At 40.9% G+C, this 13,211-nt stretch overlaps 1 protein-coding gene across 1 annotated transcript; it reads left to right on the top strand.

Annotated features, from left to right (window-relative positions):
- Positions 1 to 4,531: 4,531 nt before the first annotated feature.
- Positions 4,532 to 12,716, top strand: LOC102205210 (fibulin-7-like). The gene is made up of 7 exons (XM_005748788.2): positions 4,532 to 4,630; positions 6,462 to 6,612; positions 6,833 to 7,003; positions 7,083 to 7,343; positions 7,513 to 7,650; positions 7,747 to 7,882; positions 12,203 to 12,716. Exons 1-7 carry the CDS (start codon positions 4,532 to 4,534, stop codon positions 12,561 to 12,563), a joined length of 1,317 nt encoding a protein of 438 aa, XP_005748845.1. The 3' UTR covers positions 12,564 to 12,716.
- Positions 12,717 to 13,211: the final 495 nt, after the last annotated feature.

The raw sequence follows: 13,211 nt of genomic DNA on the forward strand, positions 1-13,211 counted from the left end.
CAGTAACGCAGCGTTCCTACAGGAAAGTAACGGTAATCTAATTACCGTTTTTGCAATAGTAATCCCTTACTTTACTCGTTACTTGAAAAAAGTAATCAGATTACAGTAACGTGTTACAAGTAACGCGTTACTGTAACGCCCATCTCTGGACCTCAATAACTCACATGATGTCAGGGTAAAGAGATGTCTCGCAAATGTTTAACATCTTGGCTCATGATGTGACCCTTAATGACTCACATCATTACAGTGTTGATCAAGACCCTCAGGACCACCTCCAAAGGCACAGCCCAGCCTAGAAGATTTTAAAATGGAACAAGATTCAGGTCTAGGTACCAGGTAGCTTCAAACACATAAAAACAATCTGTAGCCTCAAATCAAAAACAATTCTCAATTACATTCCCTCATTTGAAGTGTTTTTTTATCTTACTCTTTTAGTCATCCACATTTGTAAACTCATTACGTGTGAATTTCTGTTCATATAATTCACCACTGTTTCCTGTCTTGGGCAGGACACACTTGGAAAGCAGATGTCATAACTCATATAATCCTGGTTAAACACAATTTATTTCCACTGAGTCCCTGCAAGCTGTATTAAAAAATTACAGGCCAGAAACTGACTGATTGCAAAATGTATCCAGAACCAATAAGGAAACAACAGCAAAAACCTCAAACAAACATCAGAAACACAGAAAACCATCCGTCAGTTTGCTTCTGCCTGAAAAGACAAACGTGAGTAAATCATCTTTGTTTTCAGAACTCTCAGTTCTCATGTGGTTTGGATCAAAGCATCAAACTATAATCAGCAACTTTGCCAAAGTAAATTATCATTTTCCAAAGTGCGGTGGTGCCACATGTTTGTGAGGAGACCTGAATTCTTTGGTTTTCTGAAAAGACTCAAGCTCCACCTGGTGGACACCAACCAACATCCATAATTTGTCAAGCCAGACTGTTTCTTCCTCTTGTTTTAGCTGTTCCAGTTAAGGATTACCACATTGGATCATCTGCCTCCATCTCACTCCATCTGTAGCATCATCCTCTGTCACACCAACCCTCTGTATATCCTCCATCAAAACATGCATCAATCTTCTCTGTGGTCTTCTTCTCTTCCTTCTGCACGGCAGATTGTCCTCCACCAGCCTTAGACTTCTCTGCCACTCCTGACTTCCTGATGCAGCACCACATCTTTCTTAGCACCCAATAATATGTATGCAAACATGCCATCTGTAGCGCTCTTCTCAGCATGAAGCCATACTACTGCTCACTGATCATCACTTTCACTTTACTTTCACTTTCACTTTATTTCTAAAGCACTTTAAAAACAACATAACAGCTGACCGCAGTGCTGCCCTTTCTTATTTGTCTGAAGCAGATCAAACAAATAAGAAAGGGCAAGACCATTAAGAGACTTAAAAACAAATAAAAGAATTTTAAAATGGATCACATCTCTTCTTAACCTAACCTCAACAACTCTTTTCCTTCCACATGCCATGGCTCATCAGCTTTATCCCTCTGTAGTTACTACAGCTCTGCACATCACGCTTGTCTCTGAAAATCAGTACGAGTACACTTCTACATTCCTCAGACATCCTCTCGTACTCCAAGGTTGTTTTAAACAATCAGGTCAAAAAGATGATTCCCCTCTCTCCTAGATTTCTCCACCACTCCACAGGTATGTCATATGGATCATTTTCCACTCTTTATCCTTTCCATAGCCGCCCTCATTTCCTTGTTACCAACCCTCTGCAGTTCCTGATTCTCTAACTGTCTTCCACCCATCTACTTCTCTCTAACTTTCTTCTCTTCTCTCGGTAGCACATTTCTGTCTCTATCATTAACCACCCTAACCTGCTGCCCATGCTTTCTTCAATCTTTCCTCACTGTACACATCACCTCCCAGTACTCCTGTCTACTTTCTTTGAATCCCTGACTATCCTGCTCTTTCTCTGCTAACTTCTTCCTAAGTGATCCTGTATGTCCTCAATCCAAAACCAAGTCTCCTTGTCCCCTTTCCTCCGTCCAAAGGTCACATCAAACACCTTCTTTGCAGTTTCCGTCATCACTACAGCCATTCTTATCCCGCCATCTAGCAATTCTCCCCACCACCCAGAGCCTGTATCAGCTACTACACAACATCTCCTTATCACCTGTTCCCTTCAGCTCCATGTCCAATGAAGTATGCTCCAATATAATACCAGCCAGCTCTCTCCCTTTACTGCTCATAGACGATACATCCAGTCCCTACTCTCACTACACTTTCCTGCTCTCTCACTGCTTTCTAACATGCCTTCCCCCTCTCCTCTTCCTTTGTCGTTTGCCAACAGTAGTAAAAGTTTTCATTGGCACAAGCACGACATTCAGGATAACTTACTTTTTTTTTCATCACATTTAACTTTGTGTCACTTTTCTTCTCTTTACTTTCTGTCATAAAGTGTAACCAAGGCGAATCCTGATATTAAACAATTAGAGGAATGATATCTTATTAACAGAGAAAGGTGCTAAAACAAATGTTTTTTCAGCTGAAAAACCTGAGGGACTGCTTTAAAGCCCAAAAAAAGATGAAGGATTATTTTCATAATCATAAGAATCAAGCTGTTCTAGAAAAGTCCCAGAATAAAAGCATGTATTTCCTGTGGTGTCAGAAATATAACACTTTGATGTTGTTGCATGATGATCATCATCATTTCTTCCAGTCGAAAATGCCAACATATGTTTAGTTTTTAAAAGTTTACGATTATAACGCTTAAGAACTGAAGTCAGCTATAGCTACATCAGGATCACCACAAAACACCTAAAAGACAGACAAAATTACAAAACAACACCTCTCCACTCAGATGCTCCGTTTTGTGAGAGCAACACAGAAAGCCAATGAAATTAATATTTTAACAAATTTCTTGCTGTAATAAAAAAAAATCTGTTAAAAGTTTTAAAACCTGAAAAAAAGATGACAATATGAGCCTTTCACTTCATTCCGGTGAGTGCTTCACAGCTCCACCTGTTTTCCAGGAGGTCTGTCTTTGGTGATACTGGCTGATGAGCAAAGCACAATCTGATAGCTCCATGTGGGTGTTGTTCCCGCATAATCAGACTTAATCTTGGTCCACATTCCACATTGCAAGTGACCACTCACATTTCTGTGATGTCATACTTTTGTGATGTGGACACACCGTTACACCACACACTAAACCCTAACCAGAAGAGCTTAACCCTAACTATAGCGCTACAACCCTAAGCACGATCACATCCCAACCCCCAGCCCCAATCCTAACAGCCTTTTATTTACAATGTTTTCCTGAGTGCTCATTGGCCGTTTTTGTTTTTTTACATGTCACAAAACTATGACATCATAACAATATGCTCACTTGCAATGCTGAACTTGGACCAACATTAATTATGATAATTCAAGAATAACTCTAATAAGAGAAAAAAACTAAAGCATCTCTATTTCATACCAGCTGGCATCTGGTATGAATACCCAACCCCCTTTTTGGGGTTTGTATTCTGTTAGTTTACTTATGATGACATATCTGTTATTTAAGCACATATCTTGTGTGGACTCAGTGTTCTAAGTTTAGGCATGTTAAAAATCAAAATGTGCTTCTTTTTGTTTTTCCAATAATCTTCCATAAAGACAGTTTTTAGCTGTGCAAATGGTTCTTTTGTGTTTTTAACAAATGCGTGAAAGAGTGTGTGTCCCTCTGCGCTCACTGCACATGAAATTCCAGGCTCTTCAAGGAAATTCAAGGCCTTGTTTGATGGAGTCTGGTTCAATCATCTTTTTTATTTACTTCCAATTAAACGTTATAATTCCAAATTCAGCAGATGTGTTTTTCCTTTTGGGGATTTTCATGTGTTTAGGGTGCTGTATAGGAGATTATAGTGTGCATGCATACTCTGCCATTATCATACCTTATATATGACTCTGAGTTTAAGTTGAAGTTTGGACTTGTAGCAGCTGCAGGGTCTTTTCTAACATCTCTTCCAGGATCTCTACACCTCTTTTTTTTCTCTTTCTGAGTGGGGGATAACCGAGGCGGGGGCTTCTGCCTCAGATATCGCTGCCTTGTCATTTAGGAGCAACATGACATTATGCTGCAACGATGCGAGTTTGGGGTTTCAAAAAAAGTGGGGCTTTATAGTGACTGTAATTGGAGCAAGAGCCACATTCCTGAGCTGGAGAGCGAATCTGAAATACTCCCCAACAACGGGGGATGATTAAAAGACACCACTGCCAGCTGACTTCTCCTTATAATTTAAGTCTATTTCTGGATTTGCTGATGGTTTATAAAAAAAAGAAAGAAGGGACAGCATGTTCCAGATGTGGGCCCTCCTTCTTCTCCTCCTCCTCCTCCTCTGGCTTCAGCTTCCACCTCCAACATGCCTGACGGGGAGGTGGGTGGAGGTGAAGGTGGAGGTGGAGGGAGGGTTGTGAGGGAGCGCAGGAGAAATTTGGCAAGTGCCCTCGAAAAGAAAGAGCAGGAGAAGAGATGGTTCAGTTCTGAGGACGCAGCAGAGGAGCTGAAGACGGATCATCATGAGGATGGAGTTTTTTTCCAGGATGAAGGCTGCTGGGGTCATTACGCTGATGACGATGATGATCAGCCTTCATCAGATTTATTCTTCTTCTGCTCAGGTTGGTACCGGTGTCTGACCTGGTCATGCTTTTTAAAAAAATAAGAAAAACATGAAATCATCTATATTTGGACCGAAGGTCTCATAAGACCAATTCAATATAATGTATGTATTCAATCGAATTTAATGTAATTTAAAAAAATTACGACTGTTTTTCTTAAATAAAATACATAAGAATAGTTCTTATCATGTTTGCATTTTACTTTTATAGCTTTTAGGCTATAACACTTTAATGTTCCCAGTCTTGGAGATGATATTCCTGAAAAAAAAAGTCATCCCCCAAAGCTAAAATAATGCATGTTTAAAATGTCAGCTGACCCCTCTCTAATTAGTAGGACACTGAGGGAACAATTTTGAGTAAAATGAAAATGAAATATATGAAATCAAAAGTTCATATAAAGTTCAAATAAAAAAATCAAGCAAAATGAAGTAAGTTTAATTTTTTTTTTTTTTACATTGTACTCATGTAACAAAATTTCATGGTAGATTTACATGTAATCTAATTACTTAAGTCAGCATTTTGGGTCTAAATGTTTTTTGAGTAAAAGTTGACATCAAAATGATTTTATATCCAAGTTTTATTTCTTAGAGAGTCAAAAAAGTTGGAACATGATCTGATCAAGAGAAAGCTCGTGATCTTTTTTAGATTAAAAATATATTTGAGATTATTTATTGAAGCATAGTGCAGTACCACACACTATGATTATAGATATAACAAAGAAAAATCCATTTAGCTCTGTACATTTGGCCATATGATGTTCATAATCATCTTCTCTTGCAAGTCCTGAGAGCTTCAAGCATGGCTGATATTTTTAGATTCTTCTATGCTAAACACAAACATCAACTCGTTTTTCAAACTGAATTAAACATTTATGCAGACAATCATCGCATCACACACACGTATCTTCAAACTGTAGCTTTGTGTGCTTTAAAAAATTAAGATCAAATTGAAGATTCATCTTTCTGACATGTTGGAGAAGGTCCAGCTAGAAGCAGAAAGTATAAGACGACACATTAGGAGTTCTGCTCAGAGCAAAGGTGCACAGGAGCATGACCTTGAATTTGATTCAGGTAAATTTAAATCAAGTGGAGCTCTTTGAACTTTTTAATCTTGTGTACTTTTAAATAATGTCCAAAAAACTAAAATTAAAAAAAAGAAATTCAACGACTATGACACACCCTTAGCCCTGGTCAAATCAATCAAAGTGCACGAACAAATTCTTGTTTTTATTGTCATTAGAGTTTGATTACTCACACCAACACCAAAGTCTGTTTAAATACATAGTAGCTGCAGCTCAGCACGCAGAGCTCAGGTTCACCCTCCTTAGTCTTCACTGCCTGTAAAAAACCAAAGGAACGCCTCCAAACACCGAAAACACAAACCACAGGTTCGCTGTGTGGCAGCAGCGCCGAGTTAAGCTGTGTTTCAACAGTGATTGTGAGGCGAGCGGCCGCTTCTGGTTCAGTTTTCACCCAGGCTTAAATGCAGCTCTGAAAAACCTCACCTCTGTGTGCAGACCTCACACCTGCAAACAGAATGTGATGGTCATCTTCTGCCTCTAGCCAAACAAATTATTACAACCTTGGAAAAACTTTGTGTTTTCATATTTGGGCCTAAAGATAGAATTAATAGTAATTAATGAATATTTATTGTGATAGGAGGCATTTAGAAGTATACACCCACATCCACCGTGCACATTTGAGCTTGAGTCAGCTCATGGTTTTGGTGTTCTGGCCCCAGAATTTACTCAGCTTATTATAAAAGTGCCAAAAAAGACAAAGATTAGATGGAGGAAGGCCTTCTCTAACCCCTCCTCGTCCCGCCCCCACAGGAGTGTCCATCCACTCACGATCTGCTGAACTCGCTGCGGCAGGTGGAGAAGATGCTGGCGGTCCATGAGACGTCCTACCAGCAGAGCCTGCGCTCCCTAAAGAAGAAGATTAGCACCCTGCACAACAGCACCATGGCCGTCTTTAAAATAGGTAAAAAAATAAATGGTAAAAGTGGGAGGAGTTTTTGGTGTAGTGACCCTGTGGCGGGGCATGGTTTGTGGCGCAGCTGCAGGGGAGGCTGACACACTGGAGCACCGTCAGTTCCTGGTGTCTGTTCCAGATGACCACAGGGTTTGAGCTGGTGTATAACTTTTCTGAGGTCCAGCAGGTGGATTAAGATTATCTCAGACAGAAATGTTTTGCCTTGCAGCATCCTGCCCCAAACCGGATCCCCCCGCTCACGGCCGCAGACTGGGCAGGGTGTTTGGCATCGGACACGAGGTCCACTTCCTGTGCAAGTCCGGCTATGAGCTGATTGGTCCTCGGACCCGAGTGTGTCTGGAGTCTCTGAAGTGGAGCGGTCAGCAGCCCATGTGCAGACGTGAGTCTCCGGAGGTCAATCACAGTTCTGCTTCAAAGTTTTGTGCGTCTGTTTTTTTAAACCTGGTTTTTCTTTTCAGACCTCAACAGCACCGCCAACTCCCTCCCCTCCTTCTCTCCCGCTTCTCCCTCCTCCTCCGCCTCCTCTTCGTCATCATTTCCTGCTTCTGCTGCTCTGTCAGCATCCTCTTCAGCAACTTCACTTTCTCACCAGTCACCCACGTCATCCTCTCCCTCCTCTTCAGTACGACCCTCTCACTGCACACACTTCCTGGGCTCCACCCGCTGCACCTGTGACGTGGGCTTCACCATATCAGGCCGTGACAACAACATCTGCACAGGTGATCAGTCCATACCAATAACCACCACATTAACAAAACGTCCCATTCTCAGCAGTTAAAAAAATCGATTTTCAATATCTTCGCTTGAGAACCAAAATTGTTGGATGTAAATTTTCTTTCAATCAACCGACCGATTAATCAACTAGAATTTTGCTTGTGTCTGTTTCAGATATCGACGAGTGCCATCTGTTTCCCCTCGGTCAGCCTGGCCTGCTCTGCGTCCATCAGTGCGTGAACACACCCGGCAGCTTCCACTGCATCTGTCCGTCCGGGTACGACCTGACCAGAGACGGCCGCGGCTGCACAGGTCAGAGTTCAGAGGTCATCCTGTTCTATTTGGGGAATGTTTAAGATGGCTGCGCCCTTGTAGTTGTACCTCTCACCTTTGACCTTTCGCATTCAGACATTGACGAGTGTGAAAACCGGATGCACAACTGCACAGCAGACCAGCTGTGTGTGAACACCTACGGAGGTTTCCAGTGTGTGACGGTGGAGTGTCCTCGCTTGAAAAACGCCACGTACATCAAAACATCGTCCATGTAAGAGTACTTACCGACCTTTTTCTCCTCAACCTTCCTCTGAGCTGTTCTCTTCTATCTTACCTTCTGTGTCCTGTTTGTGTCTCCATATCTCCACATAAACCTTTAGTTTGTACAATCTGAAAGTTTGCGAATCTCACTATTTACTTTAAAGGCAAACAGTCTGAGTTTCCAGTTTGCGGCTCACTTTTCACAGTTTCAGCACTACTTGGCAAGTAGTTTTTGATGGTGGACAGACAAACTGGCATCTCCCATGCAAAGTACTGGTGACCATGGCAACCTGTGGCGCCTTAACAATAATAAAAAGGTTTTTGGTACAGCACCAAATACCTGTTTGCAACCAGTTTCACACTAGAAGCAACCACTCAGCAGTGGGTCGAGTGCTAGACACTTTTTCCTATCAACCGATGGTTGCCAAATGATTGCCAACCAGTCTCTAAGTCTGTGTGAGTGGGACTCACTAATATTAACTCGAATAAAGAAAGGTTAGAGTGTGATTTGATCCCCAAAACCAAAGCAATCTGTCTGTGATTCAAATGAGCTCAGTGGTGTGATATTTGTCCCATTGGTCAAAAATCAGTCCACATGCTGTTTGAGGCAATCCAGAGAGTTGCAAAACATCTGGAAACTCTCCAAGTTCTATGGACTATTTGTCCAACAACTGTGGATGAAAACAAAACTGACAGTCTGAATTTGAAACTAGCGAACAAGCAGTCAAAAGAATGACTGCCCTGAACTACACTCAATTTAAATCACACATCGAGAGTGCAATTAAACAGCACCCAGAAACACAAAGACACAATCAAAACCATAAACCTGTCACCTCAGAAGAAAAAGAATCAGACATAAAGTCAATGACAGGGACAGCGATAAAGAAATATTTGACAAACAATGACCTCGACCTCACAGTTAACCACTTCCCTCCTCCACCCATCTCTTAGCTCTGGCAGAATCTGGGCTGAGAGTCAGGCTGAGGTTTGGCCTCAGATGAACTGCTAAGTTTTCAGGCTCCAGTTAGCTGATCGGTCAAGAACCTTGAAACGTGTTTACAGCACTGGACGTGTTTACCACAGCAGATTGTTCAAGTACTTTTTCCACACCTGGAATCACGGAGATGCCAAATTGCAAAAATTCCCCCAGTCAAACCCAAGAAACTGCAAGATAAATACAGTCAATACAGTAATTGCATGAAAAGCAAAAAATATGAGGATTGACCTGATCACTTCTTTGTGGGGAAAACCACCAAAAGAAAAAATAAACTATTGGGAGAACTTACTGTAAAAGTTGCCCATCATTCATCTTCGATTTGAAAGAGGATGTCAAAGGCATGTAATCTGAGCGAGCCTTTTGTTGGACTCACTAGCTAAAGAGGGACTTGGATAAAGATGATTTAACAAGCCACAAATTCAAGACAAACGTTTGCAGAAAACAGCTGTTGTATCATCTGTTTCCTGTATTTTGGTCACAAAAAACATGAAGATTGCAGGCACACAGGCTCTCCAGGGTGTTTGGCTTAGTTCAAGGGTTCTGCAAAATATTTTCTGAGAAGATTTGCAGTGGAAACGTTACTCTGAAGTATTTTAACTATAAAATTTTAACACATCAATTAAAAACTAAGAATCATTTTGCATAAGACTAGAACAAAAGGCAGCAGAGGAAGGATAAAAGACTGTATGTAGTGAAATTCCTCACATTAGTGCCATCACAAAAGAATTTCTAACTTTGATACAAAACCTTTAACAAATATCAACCCTTGATACCATTTTACAAATGCGTCAAATATTAACATTAACAAAAGCCTCTCGAGGTAGAATCTTGTCTAAAATATTTTTTTAAGATTTGCATGATTCACAGTTCAAAATAAACCTTTCATTCATTCACGCTCTGTCTGAAATGAGCTGGTTTAACTCACCCCAACCCCCAACCAGCTGCAGAAGATGGCCCCGCCCCTTCCTGAGCCTATTCCTGTCGGAGGTTTCTTCCTGTTAAAAGGGAGTTTTTCCTTCCCACTGTCACCAAAGCGCTTGCTCATACGGTCATATGATTGTTGGTGTTTTCTCTGTATGTATTATTGTAGGGTCTTTACCTTTACAATATAAAGCGCATTAAGGCAATTGTTTTTGTGATTTGGCGCTCTATAAAAATATAATTGAAAAATTGAACTCCTAGTAAAGGTTTTGAACCGCATGTGGGTTCCATAACTGAGATGACCATATGAAGGATAACTCTCTCTGACCACTTAGAGAAAAAATATACATATAAACTGTGAGTTTAGTGGCAGTCCATGTTTCAGACCATCTGAGCTTTTGGCTCACAGAGGTTACTTGTACATATGCTGAGTTATTATCACTCAACTTTTGTTATGTTTAATATGAACGTTCACTACTGGGACAGAAGATATATGACAGAAAACACTAACTTTGTCAAACATTTCAGCCATGTATGTCTAAAAAACACCGTCCCAAACCTAACTCTGAATCTGGGAGGGTGCAGAGTACGCCTGCACTCTCTCCAGCATATAACAAACAAAATCATGTGTTCACTTTCAGTGTTTGTGTCAATTTCTGAGAAAAACAGGTCCTTACCCATGAGTACAAGAGCAGGGTATCATTTCAGGAGACTAGGATCATTTCAGGATTTTAACAGATTACTCTGGGGATGACTAAACAATCATGGCGTCTCTGGAGAACCATAAACAATCAGACTGGATTCTACTATAGAGGAGACAGGAAGTCGATGAAGATGAAGAATACAAGAATGCGTTCCAACCCGCAACCACACTTTGTTGGAGATGTAGAAGAAGTTTTTGACCCAAGACTGACCTCAGATGTTTTTTTGCTAACTATGACTCACAAGCTAACCATGAAGTGTAGCTTTACGTGGTAGGAGGCATTAGCATGCTGAAGCTAATCAGATTAAACTGGATTAAAAAAATATACGTCACAGAGTGATGAATATAAAAGCATTTTACAGGAAGTGAAAAGAGTTATTCAAAACCAATGGGTGCCCTCAAAAGAGTCATCACAAAGACAGAACGATAGCTTGAAAAGTTTAATTAATTTTCTCTAACTAATAATCTGCACTTCTCTCACCTTTTTCAGATCATGTCAAGCATCCAAACAGGTTTCTTCTCTCTCGCTCTCTCGTTCTAATCATCATGTTTTGTCTGGTTTGCTGTATCAGCTAACTTTTTTTTCGAACTTTATTTGAAATGATAAAGCGAACAGTCAGTCATTCCAGTTCAGTTTGTACAGTAGACATACAGGGCAAATAACAGTAACAATATACAGTACAATGAAGTAAGAAGGATTATTTCTGAATGAATTTCAATCAATGATAAACCTTTTTTATTGGAAGTCAATTTAAGAGAGTTTAAGTAATATTCAATTTCAATCAAAAACAAATTAAATGATGAGTTTTGAAATTTGTATCAGCTAACTTATCATATCATATAAGTAGCACTAACACATGACACTTTTTTATTAGAGTTTAGCATCACGTTCTTCTGTGAGCTCGATCTAGTCAGTTAAGAAACGCTGGTTGTGTCAGTTGCTTTAACGACAGGTGCAGTAGAGGGGCAACCATGAGAAAACTCGAAAACAGGAATGGTTTAGCTTGAGGCGATACGTGGACCTCACAGAGGTTTCACAGGTAATCCGACTCCTTCAGGAAGGCACATCAGGACATTCCTGGGTTTTCGTGCATTTTAAAGACCCATTTTTACCCCTTGGCTTTTAATTCTGTAGGAGTCTGTCATCATTTTATTCTTATTATTTTCCTTTCCTTTTAAATGTTACCTGATTATTCTATTGTACAGTACTTTTAAAAACAACAACTGTGGACCAAAGTGCTATATAAATAAAACTGATTTGATTTGGATCTTTGATTTTTTTAAGCAGTGCATGTGAATGTATGAGGCCACATTCAGGCTTGGGAACGGTGGACTCTTTATGATTGCAATAACCCTCAAGTGTGAGGTGACATCACAGGGTCCATGTGCTCTAAAAGTAGACGCTATTCTGAAAGCTGTCTGGACATGTCCAAAAAGATGGTCTTAAGGAGAAGTGAGCCAGTTTTAGAAAATCTTTTTGATCACATGTTAGTTGTCCTTCTGTAATTGAGTATGTTGAAATCTTGTTCTTCCATTTATCCAATTCAGTGCTGCTGAGGGCAGCTGAAGCCCTGAGGCCTCGGTCTGCTGTTTTTTGTACTTGTTCATCTTAGATTAGGACAGAGAGCAGGCCGGTTGTTCCATAAGAATGACTAAAACCTGTGAATAACTGAAAACCAATAATGTTTACCCTCTTTGTGTTCTTTCAGGCGGTGTGAGAGGAACCCGTGCATGCTGGGAGACAAGCCATGCACTCAGGCACCAAACTCCATCTCCTTCCACTTCCTCTCTGTAGTGTCCAACATGTCCGCCCCGCGCATCCTCTTCCGGGTGTCTGCCGCTCGCGTGCTGGGCGACACGCTGCGATTCGGCCTCGCCGGCGGTCGCGGCCGGGGCCACTTTAGTGTGCAGCGCTCGGGCAGACAGACGGGCACCCTCCTCCTGGTGACGCCCATCAAGGGGCCGGCCACGCTAGAAGCCGAGGTGGAGATGAGCGAGCTGGAGCACAACACCCTGCTGGGCCGCTACCTCACCAAGGTCACCCTGTTCGTGTCTCCGTACGAGTTTTAGAAAGGAAGCGATGACGGTTACCCGGGGTTTGTAGAAGGAGATAAGCTGAACTCTGACTGTACTGATGAAGACGTTTCAGGGCAGGATGAAGAGTGGACGTGGAACCACTGAGTGTTTTTGACCTCTTTGTAGGTGACTAACTGTAATTTTCTAGTTCTTTTCAAAAATATGAATTTTGTATATAGAGCATAACATAGCCAGATCCAAGAAGACCTAATAGTTAGTATTTAGGATTTTGAAGTGGGGCTGCTCTGCCTTACATCATTTTCTTGACATGTGTGTAATATGTTGTTTTTGAACACAACCAGATAAGTTTCAGATAATGAGGTGAGCACATGTAGAAGTAAACCTTGTGAGACAAAAGCTCAGGCTTCACAAAGTTGTTTTTTTTCTACTGTTGGAATGATGTTACCAAGTAGTAGATATTCCTAATATGGTCATCTTAAGTCCCTCCCATACACTTTTGTTTTTGGGAAGGACAGCCAATCAGAGACAGTTGCCTTAATAAGAAACATGAACTGACAGGAATAAATTAAAGTTGTTGTTTGTTTGTTTTTATAAAGACCTTTACTCTGTTGGGTCCCACCTAGCATCACATTCTTCAATATTTTAAATTATTTTGTATTGAAAAACAATCTTTAAAAAAAA

Source organism: Pundamilia nyererei, unplaced genomic scaffold (genome assembly GCF_000239375.1).
Source record: "Pundamilia nyererei isolate P.nyererei 1_Seehausen unplaced genomic scaffold, PunNye1.0 scaffold00229, whole genome shotgun sequence".
NCBI classification, from domain to species: Eukaryota; Metazoa; Chordata; class Actinopteri; order Cichliformes; family Cichlidae; genus Pundamilia; species Pundamilia nyererei.